This window comes from Rhipicephalus microplus, chromosome X (genome assembly GCF_043290135.1).
Source record: "Rhipicephalus microplus isolate Deutch F79 chromosome X, USDA_Rmic, whole genome shotgun sequence".
Taxonomy (NCBI): domain Eukaryota; kingdom Metazoa; phylum Arthropoda; class Arachnida; order Ixodida; family Ixodidae; genus Rhipicephalus; species Rhipicephalus microplus.
The window spans coordinates 235,106,492-235,125,987 of NC_134710.1; the positions used below are offsets into that span (position 1 = coordinate 235,106,492).

General features: G+C 45.5%; 1 protein-coding gene across 8 annotated transcripts in view; it reads right to left on the bottom strand.

The window, feature by feature from the left end:
- Efa6 (Exchange factor for Arf 6) overlaps positions 1-19,496 on the bottom strand; it is a 325,427-nt gene that overhangs the window by 56,058 nt on the left and 249,873 nt on the right. For all 8 annotated transcript variants that reach the window (XM_075878819.1, XM_075878817.1, XM_075878818.1 and 5 more), the window contains one exon: positions 827-1,020. In XM_075878819.1, coding sequence (XP_075734934.1) covers positions 827-1,020 — 194 coding nt within the window. The remainder of the gene's footprint in view (positions 1-826; positions 1,021-19,496) is intronic.

Sequence of the window (19,496 nt, forward strand, 5' to 3'; positions counted from 1 at the left end):
AGACCTGTGTGGGCCCACTGATACAGGAGTGTCTCCAAATGATACAATTCTGGATAGTTTGTCATATTGTGCTTTGTCTCGAATCTCCAATAGGAGGTCGCCACTTCTCATCTTTGTGATTTTGTACCCTGGGCCAATTTCTTCCGTTAGAGTTTTTGAGACTAGGAATGGTGAAATCGCTTGGACTTTCTTATTTTGACTATGAATGACATAATACTTTGGGAAGCTGTGCTTTGTTTTGGTTAGGGTGATTGCTTCTTCGGTGCGCCACATTTTTTGGGAGCGATCAGAAAAGGGGGGAAAAGCATTTGCCATACGGAGAGTATTTATTGCGGCGATGGTGGCCACCCACCACCGATCCCAACAAGGGGACCCTACAAGGCTAATGGACAAATACTTGAAGACGCCAGCCATGCATCCCCGCTATAACCTTATGTATTTATCCAAGGCTGGATATCTACACAAGGTTAACCCTCGCCGCCAGGAAATTTGTAAGTAAATGGAAAAAAGAAGACAACACGACAGATAAAAAGTGTGAGAGAAAGACGAAGATGAGGAAAGAGCAAGATAGGAAAAGGCGACTGCCGATTTCCCCTGGGTGGGTCAGCCCAGGGGTGCCGTCGGCGTGAAGCCGGGGCCAAAGGGTGTGTTGCCTCTGCCGGGGGGGGGGGGGGGGGGGAGCTCTAAAGGTGTAATCACGCACAGCGAGGCGTGGGAGGGAGTCGAAACCTCCCCGTTGGCTCGGGTCCGTGGTGTTGGCAAACACCAAACGCCTGTTGCGTAGACGCCCCTGCGGGGATATATTTGAGGGAGGAGGGCATCATACCTTGAGACTTGAAGGTGCCAGGGTTGCAGTCAAGGTAGCGCTTGGAGAAGTGGACCAGGACGCGCTCGCGCTCCTGAGTTTCGCCGATGAGGCAGAACCGGTGCAGGAACATCCGAAGCGCCGCGTCCAGGGGCCGCCCGGTGAAGTCGAAGAAGCGCAGGTACTCCTCCGCCACCACCCGCGCAAACTCGTTGCTGCGCACGGAGCAAAAGCGTCAATGCGCACAGCCCCCGCAGCTGGCGTGGCGAAGCGCGTTCGTTTCGAGTCGGCACTAGCACCCACTCGCTGCCCACGCTGCACTCAAAGCAAGCACAACGTGAAAAACTCAACACAAGAGCACACCAAAGCTCCAAGTTTAGTAGTTTACAATAGCAACGGGCACTCTGCCTAACCACGTGAGGCACTGATCATGATCTAGCAAGCAGAAAGAAGAAAAAAAAAACGCAGAACGACACTTTGTGAAGAAGCATACGGGGGAACGCCACCATCCAAGCTGTGCTGTTTAGGTTAACCAGACGGGAAAGACTTTATCACTGCCTCATCTCGAGGGTTGAGAATAAAAGATGTACGCCGAAAAACAACTTCCCCTATGGCTTACCACGCCTCATTGCGAAACCGGGTCTTGTAGAATTTACGTCACAGAACCAATTTAACTGAAACTGTACGTTCCATAATATCATACGCATTTCGTAAAGTTCACGCGGTAACGGCGAAGACGCGCGCATCAGTTCGCCGCGAACGCCGCGCCATACCAGTTTTGGCGAGCAATGTTAAAAACACGCGGTATTGCTGCATGCATATACGTAGCCGTTTCACCGGTGCACACAGCATGGATACGTATGCGCACAATTCCGAAAATTCGCACGACGCGCACTACAGTGTCGAAAATGATGTCGAACGTACCAACCCGACGACGTTTCACATGCGTCATGCATGCACTTGTCTGCACGCACGTGCGACCAACCGATAATATTGTAATAGCGCACGCTAGGCTGAATCAATCGGTCTCTGGGAGTGCCAGCTGACCTAGAAAGCTACTACCACGCGCCCGCAACCTTAGTCATGCTCAGTACATCTTATAGTTAGGAAAGGAAATTTCGGTCGCTATAATCTCGTCCTTCGAGTGACTGCATTACTCTCCAGATCCGAGTCGGAGAAAAGACACACCGAATGCCCGGTTACTTTCGGAAACAGTGAGAGGAAAGGCAGCGAGTGCCGAGGGTTCCGTCGAAGATCAACCATACCACGAAGCATCATGGCGAACGAGAGCGCTAAATGAACAAAATGTTGGCGCGCGATATAGAAAAGCGACCACTGCGCAATATTGCAGCGTCCAGAGAGTATACGATTTTAGCACTCAAATAAAGACGCTGCGCTGTTTTTTGAGAAGATGATCCTATACTTTCAACGTTTGTTAGAGACACTGCCACTGTGCATCTCGAATAAAAAATAATTGAAGGCCCCGTGAGCACATGCAAACGCTGCCACGTTTCGTAATCGGCACGAGGAACACAAAATGCAACACAATAACGAAAACACCTAAACCATCCAGCCGACAGCGGCAAAAGCGCGTTGACGGAAGCAGCACGGCATCTCACGCGGCCATGTGGAAACCGACCGGATGTCGCGACTGACTGCTCCGACGCCGCGGACAACGAGCATATCTCTGCGCGCTACCAGTCGGATTGCAGTGATCAGAAAGAAGTTCCAACCAGAGCGCTACAAAACGACCTCCCGAAGATCCCTTAATGCAGTGCACGCATTCACGAATGTCCCCTTGCTTCGCATCATGCGTCGTGTTCATTCCACTACGCAGCAACACTAGTTTCAGATGAAGTATGCAGTCCACGTGACGCTGAAAAAGCTCACGAAACGCAGGCAGTCCGGAAGGAGTAACAAGTTGAAATTACCGCTCCTGCACTCCATAAAAGCAATGAAGCGGAATCGCGAAGATTTATCGCACACTTTAATTGTTTTCTTTTTACTCTCGTCCCGACGAGCGCGCTGTACGCTTATAGCAAGGAGGAGTAGCACGCGGGAAAAATGTTACGCCACGCACACGTCGTGACCTTGAGAACTTTATCTCTCTTCCAAACTTTTGTTCCAACGCTTGGCTTATCGCGACAGCACATGCGCGCTCATGTGGCGACCTGCTGCATCGGCCTAAGCAAGTGCGCAGCTCGCGATGTTCAAATCCACCAATGGCCGCGAGTCTGTAGCCACGGTGATCTGGGTATGGAATGATTTGTAGAATTACGAGAGAACAATTTCTAGCTGACTTTGAGGACCAATCGCCAATTCCAGGTCACGTGCGGCGCCATTATGTTTGGTTCGCGTGTTCTCGCGAGCCTGGACTACCGATCGGTAGCGTTTTCAAGGCCTGTTAAAATGCGGCAACATGTTTTTCTTTATTTTTATGTCTATTGTGCCATCAGACAGTTTTTTTTTCATGACGTGCAGATGAGCTGAAAAAGTTAGTAGTAGAGCATAACTTGGTCATTAATAAGGTAGTAGTCAGTAACTATATGGCCCAATTTAGTAACATATGGCTGAATATACTAGGAAAGACCCAGACTCATATCTACTCATATCTACGCCTGACGTAAGAGAAAATTTCAGCCAGTCCTGACATCGCACACATCGTTAGCGAAAATGGCTGGCCAAAAAATAACTTTCTGAGAACAGCCCCCTATTAAAGCAACCGTATGACTGTGAATAATTCGTACGAAAACATAATAATCTATATATGTATATGTGTGTTTGTGTGTGTGTGTAAAAGTTTTACATAAGTTTTTTTACATTATATTTCAATATTTAGAGTACTGCGCCGCCCAGTGACAAGTCTAGAGGCATTTAGTGCGTATATAGTGTGCATCTTTAACTACGAAAACGAGAACAAGGCTTATCGCGCAAATCTATTTAGCAATCCGCGCCAGCCACGAACGGTAGTAGCCCGTGCACCACTCTTATCTGGCCCGGAGAGTATTCCCGCACTTTTCTATGCAGACGAAAAACACGCGCATACACGAAGCACAGGCGCAGCAACCGACAGGAGAAAGCGAGGGAGACTGCTCGAACATATCCCAGACTCCGGAAGAAACGAAATGCGGACAATGCGTACAGCGTGTAATAACATAAAAGAAAGCATTCTCTATGACACCGCACATTTGTTTATTTGCTCCTTTCATGCTCTGCAATTGGTAGAACCCGCACCGCCAATATAATGTAACTAAAGAAGGAAAGCCCTGTTACTTCGTCCTCGTATACCCTTTGTTGGGCCGTGCGCGAAACATCCACATATCGAATCACTGGTATGGGGAACGTTATTTGGACGCTCGTAGCATTTCCGAAAGTGGCACTCAGATGTTGAGAAGGACGCCCCAGTATGTTTTCACGGATGCGCGATAACAGAGCGCGTTTACAAAAAAAAAAAAAAAAAAAAAACGACTACGCATTGAATTTTATTTGCAACGGAGTAATTACAACACGTCGCACTCGAACACAATTAGACACATACCGGCAGCTTTCCTCAAACGTATTAAGAAAAAACGTCAGGCCGTGCGAGGAACAACGAAGGAGCGCGTACCCGGCCGGTTGTGCATCCCACTCAGACATTTTAAAATGCGCATGTTTTATACTACCGTGCCTTCTACCTCTGCTGCGAAGACACCAAGCTTCCACGCTCCAGTGTTGCTATACGTGCGAGAACTAAACTATATAGAAATGATATGTGGGGTTTAACGTCCCAAAACCACCATATGATTATGAGAGACGCCGTAGTGGAGGGCTCCGGAAATTTCGACCACCTGGGGTTCTTTAACGTGCACCCAAATCTGAGTACACGGGCCTACATTTCCGCCTCCATCGGAAATGCAGCCGCCGCAGCCGGGATTCGATCCCGCGACCTGCGGGTCAGCAGCCGAGTATCTTAGCCACTTGACCACCGCGGCGAGGCCTGTGCTTTTTGACATTATACCCGCATCTCGTTTGGAGAACCAGTTTTGTGTCACACCTACGACTTCACTTAACTTTAAAGCTAGGTAGACAGACTTCGCTCGATTTGTCGTCGCGAATTTTCAACGAGATTCGGAACAATATACTTATTTCCATACAACTCTTACAAGGCAGCACAGCGCAGTGCCACATAGGGAGGTGGGAGTGCAAGGCTGAAGAGAGTGGAAGCGAAATGCTTTCTCTAGATCAGTATCTCACTCAAGGAGCGCCTGGTCGTGCTCTCATTTGAAGGTGCGCACCCGGCGGCACTGACAGGAAGTCGAACCCGCTACCCTCCACCTCAAAGGGGGGCGCTCGATCACATGACCATCGCTATATGGTCGCTCAGCGGGGCTGCCATTGGCTTTCGAGGGATATTCGCAAAACGAGGAGCCAAAAGTCACCATTTTCCTTCAAATTTCGCGAAAAATGTCACCACTCTACTTGTGTGGCGTGCCTAGTAACAACCACCGGTGGAGTACGGTACCATCCATAACCCTAAATTATTTTGACGTTTTTCAATGCTACAGTCGCATCACTCGCTTCACAAACAGCAGGCCTTAGTGAGCTTGGTGTCGAATCATCCGCTCAACCATGAGGGGGGGGGGGGGGGGCACCGATAAAGGGCACGTATATGCACCAGCAGCGTCCCTTAATGCTAGCGCCTCGTAACAAATGTTTGTGACGGTTTCAATTGTATAACGAATACAGAACGAAACAGCCGCTGCAACAATATAAGGACGGCGCACGTAGACTTCCAGCAGATTTAGAGCATATAATTTCAGAATCATGCATCCGATAATGGAACGACTTAATTACAAAGCCACGGAAATAAATTCGACTGTACTGCCCGCACCACGCCTTTATGTGCGGTCATGCTTACGCTACACTTTCACCTCAATGCAGTTTCTGAAGGATGCAAAAAAAAAAAAAAAGCAGTCTTCTCAGCCTGTCCGAAAAATATGTTAATAACAAATTACACCAAATTAGGGGGTGCTACTGCAGTGGAAATGTCGACAAGCTATTGAGGACAGTTGGAGCTGTGGTCAAAACGCGCGGCGCAACCGCCAACTTCAGAAGCGAAAGTTTAGGAAAGCTTTTGAAAGACGTAAATAACTTAGTACGAAACCACCGCCTCGAAGCACGCGAAGCAGCCCGTTGGCCTAAATTTTGCTGGTAGGTCACTGGCGGACGCAACAGGGCCTCCAGAATTTAGGTGAACCGAGAAGATACCCATGAGAAACAGGGCGGACGTACTAAATTGCACGTAAGGCATGCCTTCTACTGGTGCGTACAAAACTACGAAAAATAGAAAGAATGTTGTGGCTCATTTGTTACGAAGATACCGAGTATAGAATGCATAATATAGAATGCTCAGTCGAGACCTAAGGTGAAAATCACCAAACCTTAGCCATGTTTAGGACCCCACGGGCCTCTCAAATTCGCCAATTTGGCGGAAAGTAGCCACCAGTGGCAACCCTGTCGCTCAGGAAAAACGTGAGTCAAAGTCATCGTGTCGCACGTTCCTTACCGATAAGCTAACATCATTACCATTAGAAAGACACGAAGTTTCTGTAATATTGGTAACGCCAAGGTGACTTTGGCAGAGTTCGCAAATATGGCATACCACAAACAGGATTAGTGTCACATAAGGCACTCACGATGCAGGCAGAACACGATGCTTTATTCGGAGCAAACTTGGGCTCCTTCAACGAAAAGCAAAAAAAAAATCAGTTCAACGTTATCGCCGCAAGCGTGCCTGTGGTAGCGAGCGACCGTCAACAAAAAAAAAAAAAAATGATCCCAATTCACTGCCCACACCTCATTTTTAAAACGAGTTGCGCGAGACCGGTCACCGCCCACCTAGCGTCTATCGCGACATTCGATAAGGCGTGCACGTTATAATTTATGGCAGCTACCGCGCGAAAGTGATAGTCCTTATCACTTGATAAACCACTGAACGATACGAACGTGGCGCACACGCACACACATATATAGTGTAATGGGGAAACTATTGTAGCTATTAAACTCACTTGCAATATATATATATATATATATATATATATATATATATATATATATATATATATATATATATATATATATATATATATATATATATATACATATATGAGATCGAACAGACAATAATGCCAAGGAATGTACAGGGGAAGTTATTAGAACAAATGGAATGTAAATAAGGAGAAATAAAAGTGGGTGAAAAAAATAACCAGCCGTGAGCAGGAATCGAACCTACGACCTTCGAATAACGCGTTCGATGCTCTAACCACTGAGCTATCACAGCGGCCTTCCCTCCACCCACTTTTTTTTTGGGGGGGGGGGGGGGGGGTTATATGTGAATTTAGAAGTGGAAGTGTCAGTCAGCGCCATTTACAAGCCAAACGACGAGTGCTGGTTATTATATATATATATATATATATATATATATATATATATATATATATATATATATATATATATATATATATATATATATATAGGAAAGAAGTGTATACCTAAGGGCGCGTTTTTCGTGCTTTGACACAATATTAATGAGATCTAACAGACAACAATGCCAAGAAACGTATAGAGGAAGTTATTAGAACCAATGTAATGTAATTACGAAGAAAAGTGGGTGAAAAAATAACTTGACGTGAGCAGGAATCGAACCTACGACCTCCGAATAACGCGTTCGATGCTGTACTACTGCACTAATGAACTATCACGGCGGCTTTTTTCACCCATTTTATTTATTTATATATATATATATATATATATATAAATAAATAAAATGTATATATAAAATAAAATATATATATATATATATATATATATATATATATATATATATATATATATATATATATATATATATATATTAGCTTGTTCCTTTGGTTCATTTAACACTAATGTTTAATGTTTTAATTCTGTTAGCAATTATCTTTGTAAATATCTTGTGTACGACGGAGAGCAACCTGATCGAGCTGTAATCCTTCTAGGCCTTGTCATTTCCTTTACTATATAATAAGATTATGTTAGCATTTTCCCAAGATTCTGGCAGTCTTCCCGTCAGGAGACACTTCGTAAACAGGGTGGCTAGATTTTCTGATACAATCTGTCCTTCGTCTTTCAGCAGATCTGATGTTACCTGATCCTCACCAGCAGCTTTGCCTCTTTGAATTACTTCCAAGGCTTTTCTGACTTTTTCTATCACTACTGGAGGGATGCCATCTGGGCTTCCTTTAGTTCTTATATTAAGGTCATGGTTTCCCGGGCTGCTGTACAGATCTCTGTAACACTCCTCTGCTGTTTTAACTATCCTATCCATATTAATAGTTACCTTGAATTCATTGTCTCTTAATGCACACGTCTAGTTTTTGCCTATCCCAAGTTTCCCCTTCACTGCGTTGACGCTTCCTATTCTTCAGAGCGTGTTGAATTCTTTCCATGTTATAACCTTCTTACATCGGACACCTTACGCTTCCAAAGCTCTGCCAATTCTATTTTGTCTGTTGTATTTGAGGCTTTCATGCTTTGACGCTTCTTAATGAGGTTCTTCGTCTCCTGGGACAGCTTGCCAGTGTGCTGTATGAATACCCTGCCTCCAACTTCCACTGCACACTCCGTAATGATACTCGTCAGATTATCATTCATTGCTTGATTGATTGATTGATTGATTTGTGGGGTTTAACGTCCCAAAACCACTATATGATTATGAGAGACGCCGTAGTGGAGGGCTCCGGAAATTTCGACCACCTGGGGTTCTTTAACGTGCGCCCAAATCTGAGCACACGGGCCTACAACATTTCCGCCTCCATCGGAAATGCAGCCGCCGCAGCCGGGAATCGAACCCGCGACCTGCGGGTCAGCAGCCGAGTACCTTAGCCACTAGACCACCGCGGCGGGGCTATCATTCATTGCTTGAACGCTAAGGATGGTTTCCTCGATCAGAGCCTAGTACCTGTTCTGAAGCGAGACTCTGAATTCCTGTACTTTCCCTCTCAGCGCTAGCTCATTGAATGGCTTTTTGCGTATCAGTTTCTCTCGTTCCTTCTTTAAGTCTAGCCGAATTCAAGACCGACCACATTCATACTATCAATCAGGCAATAGAGAAATGCGCGAAGAACCTTTATATATATATATATATATATATATATATATATATATATATATATATATATATATATATATATATATATATATATATATATATAGCATTCACAGATTACAAAAAGGCATTTGATTCAGTAGAAATATCAGCAGTCATACAGACACTACAGAATCAGGGTGTCGACGAAGGATATATAAACATCCTGAAAGAAATCTACAGGGGATCCATTCTCACCATAGTACTGAATAAAAAAGCGATAGAATACTATTTAAGAAGGGTGTAAGACAGGGGGATACAATCTCCCCAAAGCTATTTACCGTGTGCTTACATGAGGTTTTCAGAGGCCTACAGTGGGAAGAGTTAAGAATAAGAGTTAATGAAGAGTATCATAGTAACCTGCACTTCGCCGATGGCATTGCATTGCTGAGTAACTCAAGGGACAAATTGCAACTCATGATTACGAAGTTAGGCAGGGAGAGCAGAAAGGTAGGCCTTGAAATGAATCTGCAGCAAACGAAAGTATTGTACAACAACCTCAAAAGAGAACAGCGCTTCGAGATAGGTAATAGTGCACTTGAAGTTGTAAAAGAGTACGTCTACTTAGGACAGGTAATCACCGCGGAGCCAAACCACGAGATTGAAGTAACTAGAAGAATAAGAATGGGGTGGAGCACATTCGGAAAATACTCTGCAATCATGACTGGTAGATTGCCACTGCTCCTCAAGAGGAATGTATTTAACAGCTGCATCTTGCCGGTACTTAGCTACTGAGTAGAAACCCGGAGACTTAAGAAGAGGGTTTAGCTTAAATTGAGCACGACGCAGCGAGCGACGGAAAGGAAAATGATAGATGTAACCTTAAGAGACAAGAAGCTATAGCAGAATGCACCAGGAAACAAACCGGGGTAAGGATATCATAGTTGAAATAAATAAGAGGAAATGGACATGGACCGGGCATGTAGCGCGTAGGCAGGATAACCGCTGGTCATATATATATATATATATATATATATATATATATATATATATATATATATATATATATATATATATATATATATATATATATATATATATATATATATATATATATATATATATATATATATCCAGATATCCAGCTGTCTTTAGAGAGATTTTAAAAATATGCCAACACACATATTACGAGGCGACCAAATGCATATTGCTGACAGTTGCCTGGAGTTAGACAATTTTTTGTGTTCTAAAATATTGTTTGTTTGATCTGCTTATTTGACTAACTTGAACGAATACGGATAAAAAAATTTAACGGCAAAGTTGTAGATGGGTCAGCAAGACGTCCAATGAAACAGTTTCGAACTTTATATCTCTCAATTATCAGTGTTTCTTTGCTAACTACAAATACCCGCGAAATACAAAAAATACCACGTGACAGACCCACTGGTGCGCCCACGCATACGGTGATTCTGGTGCTCTCTAACATTCCGCCTACGAACGATACGCTTCCCTCGCAGCGGTTTATGACAGCGATAAGCAGCGACAGCGGTTATCACTTTTGTGGTCGATAGCAAAACGTGTTCGTCGCAAAGCGACCTCCATCGTTGCGGCCCTGTCGAGACAGCGCTATCGGGCAAAGGCTATGGTCGTTCGTACGCGGAACGTTGGAGAGCACTAGAATCGTCGTGCAAACACGCGCGCGAGCGGGTTTGTCACGTAGATTTTTTTTATTTCGCGGGCATTTGTTTTTAGCAGAAAAACGCTAATTATAAACAGATATAAATTTCTGAACTGCCTAATCGAACTTTTTGCAAACTGATCTACAAGTTAGTCATTGAAATTTTTATCCATCTTCGTTCCATTAAACGTCAATTAACTAAACAGATCGAGTTAAACAATATTTAGAACACAAAAATAGTCTGACCAATTCCAGGCAACTGTCAGCAACATGCATTTGGGCACGTCGTAATTACGTGTGTTGGCATATTATTTTTTTAACTGTGGCTAAAGATAGCCCCGCCGCGGTGGTCTAGTGGCTAAGGTACTCATCTGCTGACCCGCAGGTCAAAGGGATCAAATCAGGCTGCGGCGGCTGCATTTCCGATGGAGGCGGAAATGCTGTAGGCCCGTGTGCTCAGATTTGGGCGCCGGTTGAAGAACCCCAGGTGGTCAAAATTTCCGGAGCCCTCTACTGCGGCGTCTCTCATGATCATATGGCGGTTTCGGGACGTTAAACTCCACATATAAATCAAATCATTGTGGGTAAAGATAGCTGGGGCACTATATATATATATTGTCACGACGTCAAAACAGAGGTCTTGCCGTAAAGACTGAGACACCAGAAGCAGGTCGACATCCATGTAGACGCCGAAGAATTCACTCAGCGTGCCGAAGAAGCCAGACAGCTCGCGCGAGTGCGCATCTGTCATCAGCAGCATCAAGATGCACAACGCTACGACACCCGACACAAGTTTGTTAGCTACTCACCAGGCGACAAAGTGTGGGTCTGGATTCCGATACGTCGACGTGGACTGTCTGAGAAACTGCTAAGACGGTACTTTGGTCCATACAGCGTCACGCGACGCTTGAACGACGTGAACTACGTAGTCGTTCCCGACACTAATTGTAGTTCTAAGCGCCAAAAGTGTTTGCCCGAAGTCGTGCACGTCGTGCGTATGAAACCGTATTTATCGAGTTAATTAGCTCCCGGTTACCGTTTTCGTACGACCACTTCATACGCCTGGTAGAGCACCTAAGTTGCGCATCGGGACGATGCTTCTTTCGGAGGGAGGCAAATGTCACGTGCTTGTCCAAGAAAGACGATGACAGTTGTGCATGTGCCACGAAGGACTACGAAATGGACGAAGAAGAACTCGCTTGATTGATTTGTGGAGTTTAACGTCCCAAAACCACCATATGATTATGAGAGACGCCGTAGTGGAGGGCTCCGGAAATTTCGACCACCTGGGGTTCTTTAACGTGCACCCAAATCTGAGCACACGGGCCTACAACATTTCAGCCTCCATCGGAAATGCAGCCGCCGCAGCCGGGATTCGAACCCGCGCCCTGCGGGTCAGCAGCCGAGTACCTTAGCCACTAGACCACCGCGGCGGGGCAAGAAGAACTCGCTTGCGCGTTCTAATTAAAAAGATCGACCTGCTTCTGGTGTCTCAGTCTTTACGGCAAAACCTCTGTTTTGACATCGTGACAATATGATAAAACTGAATTATACTCAGCCACAACTAATCCCCTGTCCACGGAGCATTTTCACAAAAATGTCCTTGAGATCATCGTACGTTAACGCAAGCCAGTCGTCTAATATATTAAATATATTAATAAAGGCTGACGTATATTAAAATGAAGTAGGCCCGTGTGCTCAAATTTGGGTGCACGTTAAAGTACCCCAGGTGGTCAAAATTGCCGGAGCCCTCCCCTACGGCGTCTTTCATAATCATACGGTGGTTTTGGGACGTTAAACCCCACATATCAATCATGTTAAAATGGATCACTTACGAGCTTTGTGAACTCGGGCCCAAGTTTTCGACAGTTGCTTGATGGAAAACTCCAAAAAGAAAAACACGCACCTTAGAGTTGAACACCGCTGCCTGTCACACGAGCTCGTATAAAAAAATGCAGAGAAGTGAGGTCATGTTTGTAATGATTTTCCCCCCTCGATTCCTTTTCATCACAGCTCGCACCGAATGAGCGATCGATAACGGCGGCGTGCGAGCCATTGTGGCCGGCAAAATCAATGGATCGGGAAAAGAATCGTTACAAGAGGTGGGCCTTGACTGTGCAGCCATTCCTTTTCTCACCCACCTTTTTGCCATGGCCTCGCCACGCAGAACGACGTTATCGCCGACCACTCGGCGCGAAGGACGTCATAAGAAAGTAATAGGATAGACTGTCAGAATGGTGTTTCAATACCGCACCCAAAAGCTTTGGCGGTGTTCCAAGATTAAGCGAAACAAAATATGGGCGAAAAAAAAAACTGCACCAGAGTTGTTAGTGCAGGGTACCGGGTGATTGATTGATTGATTTGATTGATATGTGGGGTTTAACGTCCCAAAACCACCATATGAATATGAGAGACGCCGTAGTGGAGGGCTCCGGAAATTTAGACCACCTGGGGTTCTTTAACGTCCACCCAAATCTGAGCACACGGGCCTACAACATTTCCGCCTCCATCGGAAATGCAGCCGCCGCAGCCGGGATTGGATCCCGCGACCTGCAGGTCAGCAGCTGAGTACCTTAGCCACTAGACCACCGCGGCGGGGCGCAGGGTACCGAGTGAAAAGATTGTTGGCCACATAGATTTGGAAGTGACACGTTTTGTTCCATTTTTACACCGTGCGAAAATTGTCAAGACTTTTCTACAATCGTTTACACAAGTGTAACAAACGCTACAGCACTATCGTTCCCCAATTGGGGCCCTTGACGGCCGCTGCCTCCGATATAGGTACACCGGATACGCGGAGGATATGCAGAGGCAAATACCTTATTCAGCGTGACGGGCACATTACAAGGACACAACGTTCAGGTCAGTATATAGACAGGATAGACGGGAAAATCGCTACCTTTTCGGTGATGTCGAATTACTTCGGCACAATGTCACTTCCACCCACTCGAAACTTCTCGCCACACGTTGAATTCCGACAGCGTAAAACGCCTACACGCGGTTCGAGCCTAGCTTTTAAAAAAATAATTTCTTGCAGCAGCCACAACTTTTCTCTATCTCTCTAATTATCTGGGTTTTCTATCTTTCGTTTCAGCTCTTTTTTTTTCTCTTCGCGTGTTCGTTTTCGTTTAACACTTGCTGAACACGGTTGTGGAGCTTTGCCGATTCCTGTGGCGCATTCCCAGCTGCGGAATTTCGTACAACGGAGCACAAGTTACCGATATAGCTTGAACAGCTTCAGTGTAAAGAGAAGGAAGGCGTGCCAGTTCATGACAGTTTTTTTTTTTTTTTGCGACGGAGCCCAAGTTACAAGACATAGCTTCGCTGTTGAAAAAGTTCCTGTCCACGCCACGGCCACCAACCACCAAGAACACGCGTCATTTCACAAAGGCGCAATTTAGAAGTTGCAAATGAAAACTGGACCACTAAAGTTCTCCACCATCGTTATCCCAATTTGAGGCAAATTTGCTCAAGTAAAATTTCGATCAAGCCGGCCTTTGACGGGAGGGAACTCATGAACACATCATGAAGTATATATGAATTTTCCAGAGGCTGGTCAAAGGTGTCATTACGAGAAGATATAAACCAAACAAAGTTCGCTGCTCGAGTTGAAAGAATGACCTCGTTTGTCTAATATACATGCTATTTCGCCCCGCCTAATTGCCTCCAATTTCTCCCTAACTCAGTGCGGTGTTGCGAAGGTCCGAAGCTCGGAGACGCAGACGGCCGAGAACTGCTATACAAATCCAGCGACCACGCAACTTCAATGACACTCGTCCTTATGTCGCTAGGCGCGTGCTTACCATCACATATGCAAATGCGCTACCATCTCTTTCGTAGGGCAATTTAAAGCAAAGCCATCATTAGTATCTTGAAACCAACCGTCGAGTCAGGAGAAGACATAAGCTAATGAGGGCACCATGGCTTCATTTACGTCAGCTCAGCATCGCGCTCGTACGTGGCACTGCCGACGGAGTTACTTTATATATACGCTATACGGGCATGCACACAGCATAATGTAGTTGAGACATCAATGCCTCGACTGCCGTACTGTATCGCTGACGTTAGACAACAACCGTTTAAAGGGGTCATAAAACATTTTTCGAGCATCGTGAGAAAACATTGCACGGAAACCAGACACTGCTGTATGAAGAGCTCGGCCAAATGTTCGAGTCATGCGCGGTAGAGAGTGCATGAAGGGGAGCGCAAAGTTTTCATCTTCTCAGGCGCACCCTTTTCATACAGACTGCGCTCACTATCTTCGGAGCTGCCGGCACCTGCTGTTTGTAGCCGAACAACAGATAGCACGCTATTCGCCAGCAGCCGACAGAAATCAAAAGCGGCGTTTGGGATCAGGTGCACTTCTTGCCACGGGGTGCCGCCACGTTCTGGTGCCACGCTCGAACGCCTGCTAAATCTATTGGACGAAACCATGTGATAATTGCGGGCGGTCTGAACGGTGTCTTGAATGAAGAATCGGCAGGACTAGCGACCACATTGGCGAAAGGGGCCCATGACATGCGCGAGGTACCGGTGCGTGACGGCAACCCGCAAAAAATGGTTGCCGACGCAAAGAGATATGGCAGATGAGTCGAGAGAAAGGCTTCGAGGTATTGGAAATAAAGAGAGGCGCATAGGTAGGGTCGTTTTCAACGAGACAGAATTCACTTCTATGGGAGGCTAGGTCGTGAGGTGCGTTGGCGACTTGCCGGACGAGCCATAGCTTTTTTGGAGGCATGCGGGTCCTTCGATGTCCACGATAGCTATATAACGAGGAAAACAACGAGGGGGACTTTTTGACAGGTCGTATAGCAAAAAAGCAGAGAAAGGATTTTAAAAAAAAGAGAGAAGGCGCGCGTTGCAATTAGTTACATTAACATGCAAGGTGGCAGAAAAAAAAAAGGCAAAAAGGTTAGAGATTGAGGAGCAGTTAAACAAGGAACACATAGGTGTTTATGCGGTTACAGAAACACACCTTTTAGAAACACGAAATGGTCATCCCAAATTCTGAATTATACTTGGCAAGGATGCAACAGGTTCATATCAGAAAGGAAAGGTGGGTTGTTTGAAAGCTAATCCCTAGCAAAGCCAAATGGGATAGAGTAACACAAACCTGTTCAGAGCACTTCTGGGTTTCGGGCACAGTATAAGGAAAAAGAAAACGTGGCTAGGCGTAGCTTGCTTGTGGACGGGGAATAAATGCATGCAATGAAAAGAATTTGGAGAAGCATGAATTACATACGCACCAGTATCAAACAATTTGGTCATGGGGCTTAAATAATCCTTCTAGGGGACAAGAATGCTCACATACACAGCCTTGACGGATATTCAGACACCAATGGCAAGTCATTGCAAGATCTCTGCGAGCAACATAGTCTTAAGATAGTAAACGCGGGGCCTAAGTGTGAGGGGCAGATCACGTGGGAAGTCGGACACAAGAAATCTAGCATTCATTATTGTCTTATGACAAAGGGAATCTATGGCAAACTTGGAGAGATGAGAATAGATGAGGAAGGCATTAACAGCTTGGGTAGTGATCATAAACGCGTAACATTAGAAATGGGATATAAAACTGAAAATAAGAACATGGAATCAAAGTTTGTAAGCTCGTATTTAAATAACGCACAAATAAATATTGCCCCAAAAGTCGAGGACGAAGTGGCAAAACTGAGATGTTACATCTAATGACGAGGGAAATGGTAAAGGAGAAGAAAACTATTCGCTGGAAAGGAAAAAGAAAGCCAAAAAAGTTGGTGGAACAGAGAAATCCGGGAAGCGATCGAGAGGTGACGCGAGGCATCCCGGGAGCACAGACAGGCAAAAAGGGAGAAGCGGCCACAGGATGAAGTCAACCAAATGTGGGAAATATATTTAGAGAAAAAAAAAAAAGCACTGTGCCGAAATGGGTCGAGGCAAAACATTCAAGGTGAAAGTAAACGCTGCATGAGAGACAATCGCGAAAAGAAGAAGGCCGCGCCTTGAATATTTTGGAGCCACCTAAAAGTGCTAGGTAGGAAGTCACAATGCACTGAAGGAGGAAATAAATTGGAAGGGTACGAAGCACTAGGTTGTATCCGAAAGGTAACAGCCAATTCGTTTAAAAAGGTCGCCCAGGGGACTTCCCGGTGAAGAAAAAGTATGAAAAAGAGTGCCAGCAAGAAAGAGTTAGAACTTCAGAATTTCACTTGGAAGAAGGCCGAAAGAAAAACTCCTAAGCGCATTACTCCGGGCTTAGGTGGAGTTCCTGTCCGCCTCATTAACGAGCTAGGACATAGCACTAAAGAAGCACCGCTGAAATTCGTAGAAAATTGCTTACAGAAGAAGAAAATACCAGACACTTGTCGAAAAAGTAGAATGAACCTAATCTATAAAGGCAAGAAAGAAAATGTTAACATTCACTCGTATAGACAGCTAACCATTACATCTGTGCTATACAGGTTGGCGATGCAGGCAGAAAAAATAAAAATGGACACGTGCATGGGCAGAGCAAAATAATATTTTGCGAGAACTTCAGAATGAAATTCTAATCAATAGGCAGTTAGACGATAACCTGTCAGTGTATAGAAATATATAAAATAGAAAGAAGGCCCTTATACGTATACCTTATCTAGACATCCCTGGGCCGTATGACAACGTTAATCAGGAAATTTTGTGGGACATATTAAAAGAAGTGGGCATAGGTGACGACTGTATACAGCTTTTGAGAGAAATATACTAAGAAAATGCAGTTGGCAAAAAATAGGAAGAAATAGTTGCAATGACAGCATTGAAATCAACAAGGGGCTGAGACAGGGATGTTCTTTGTCCCCGCTGTTATTCATGCTGTACATGGGGATGACGGAAAAAGGGCTAGAAGGTAATTAATTGATATGTGGGGTTTAACGTCCCAAAACCACTATATGATTATGAGAGACGCCGTAGTGGAGGGCTCCGGAAATTTAGACCACCTGGGGTTCTTTACCGTGCACCCAAGTCTGAGCACACGGGCCTACAACATTTCCGCCTCCATCGGAAATGCAGCAAGGGCTAGAAGGTAGCAACATAGGGTTTAATCTGTCACACAAACAGGCTGGCGCGATGGTTGAGCGGAAGCTTCCAGGTCTATTTTATGCAGACGATATTGTCCGATTTGCGGACAGTCAAGACAATATACAGCGGCTGGCAAATACACGCGGGAAGTAAGGCGAGGCTCCAGGACTAGGATTTAGTGCAACAAAACGTGAATTTATGGCATTAAATGATCACAAAGACAAGGCGGTCTTAACACAGAGCCAATAAATACCGAGAGGAAGCGAGTACAAGTACCTAGGAGTATAGATGAAAAGATAGATATATGGAGGTACAAGAAAAAAACATCGGCAGCAAAGGGAAAGAGGAATGCTGCAATAATGAACAACAGCGCGTTATAGGGATACAACAGGTACTAACTGCCTCGAGGTCTGTAAAAAGGCGTAATGGTTCTAGTGCTTACATTTGAGAACTCAGTGGTGAGCATGAAGTCAGAGGTGTAATGGAGGTAAATGAAAGGACTGTGGGGCGCCTCGCGTTGGGCGCTCACGGGAAGACGACGAACGAGGCTGTAAAGGGGGATCTGGGATGAACAGGCTTTGAAGTAAGGGAAGCTCAGAGTATAGTGAGATCCGAAGAGAGGCTTAGGAAAATGAAGGACAGTAGGCGGACAGGAAAGGTGTTCAGGTATTTGTATAGGAAGAGCGTGGACACAAAGTGCAGAAAAAGAACTAGGAGGCTCACCAGTAAATACACGGCTGGCAGTGTGGGAGATATGACAAGGAGGAGCATTGAGCGAAAAGTCAGAGAGGAGGAGAGGAGTCATTAGATGACAGTGATGAAAAAGAAGCCGGCTCTCAGAAACTGATTGATTGATTTGTGGGGTTTAACGTCCCAAAACCACCATATGATTATGAGAGACGCCGTAGTGGAGGGCTCCGGAAATTTCGACCACCTGGGGTTCTTTAACGTTTACTCAAATCTGAGCACACGGGCCTACAACCTTTCCGCCTCTATCGGAAATGCAGCCGCCGCAGTCGGGATTCAAACCCGCGACCTTCGGGTCAGCAGCCGAGTACCTTAACCACTAGACGACCGCGGCGGGACATGACATCCGGTTTCGTCCACCGATATGCCGTAATAGCATCAGTGGGCAAGAAGAGCTTTCGATAATAGCCCGCTCATTTTCTACAAGTTTCTTTCCTTATTTAGCAAAGTATAAATCTTCTTCTGAGCTATACATAAAAACTACAATAAATTCCCTTGAACTTAACGCCCCTTAACTAACGAGAAACTTTTCTTTCCCTTGAAAAAAAAAGAACTTAAAAACGTGCTTTCAACTTCGACGTTACGAGATGGTAAACGAGGTGACCGAAAGTTTTTTTGGGGTACTGCGCTTGTAACCTTGAAGCCACCTATGGCAACAGCTGCCTGTTCAGTCACACGTGATTCGCTAATACAACGACGAGTGAATTATCAGCCAGTGACAGCCATTTCTGCGAGTTGGGCTGCACGCAGGACGCAGAGTTCGCAAACTAAGTGCAACTGTGTTCACTCGTCGGGATAATGTCCACTGAGCTGGCTTGCTATGCTCAGCGACGAAAACTTTAGAAGTGTTGTCTGTCTCCGGTGTGTGGAGAGCGTTGATAGTGTGCACACCAAAGAAACGGAAAATGCCCCTTGTGGGACTCCTCAAAATCGTGTCCGTACTTCTTTAAACGGGAACTTGGGCGATTTTCCCCGCGGAGCTGTTCGAGCCGGCAGTTCGGCGTTGGATCATTCGCAGAAACTCGCGTTGCCTAGCAACCACTTGGCATAGCTGCATCTAGCTTCGCCAAGTGCGCCGCCTAGCAACGTTTTGGAGGAGAGAAAGGGGGAGAGAAGCGGAGAGGACAAGAATAAAA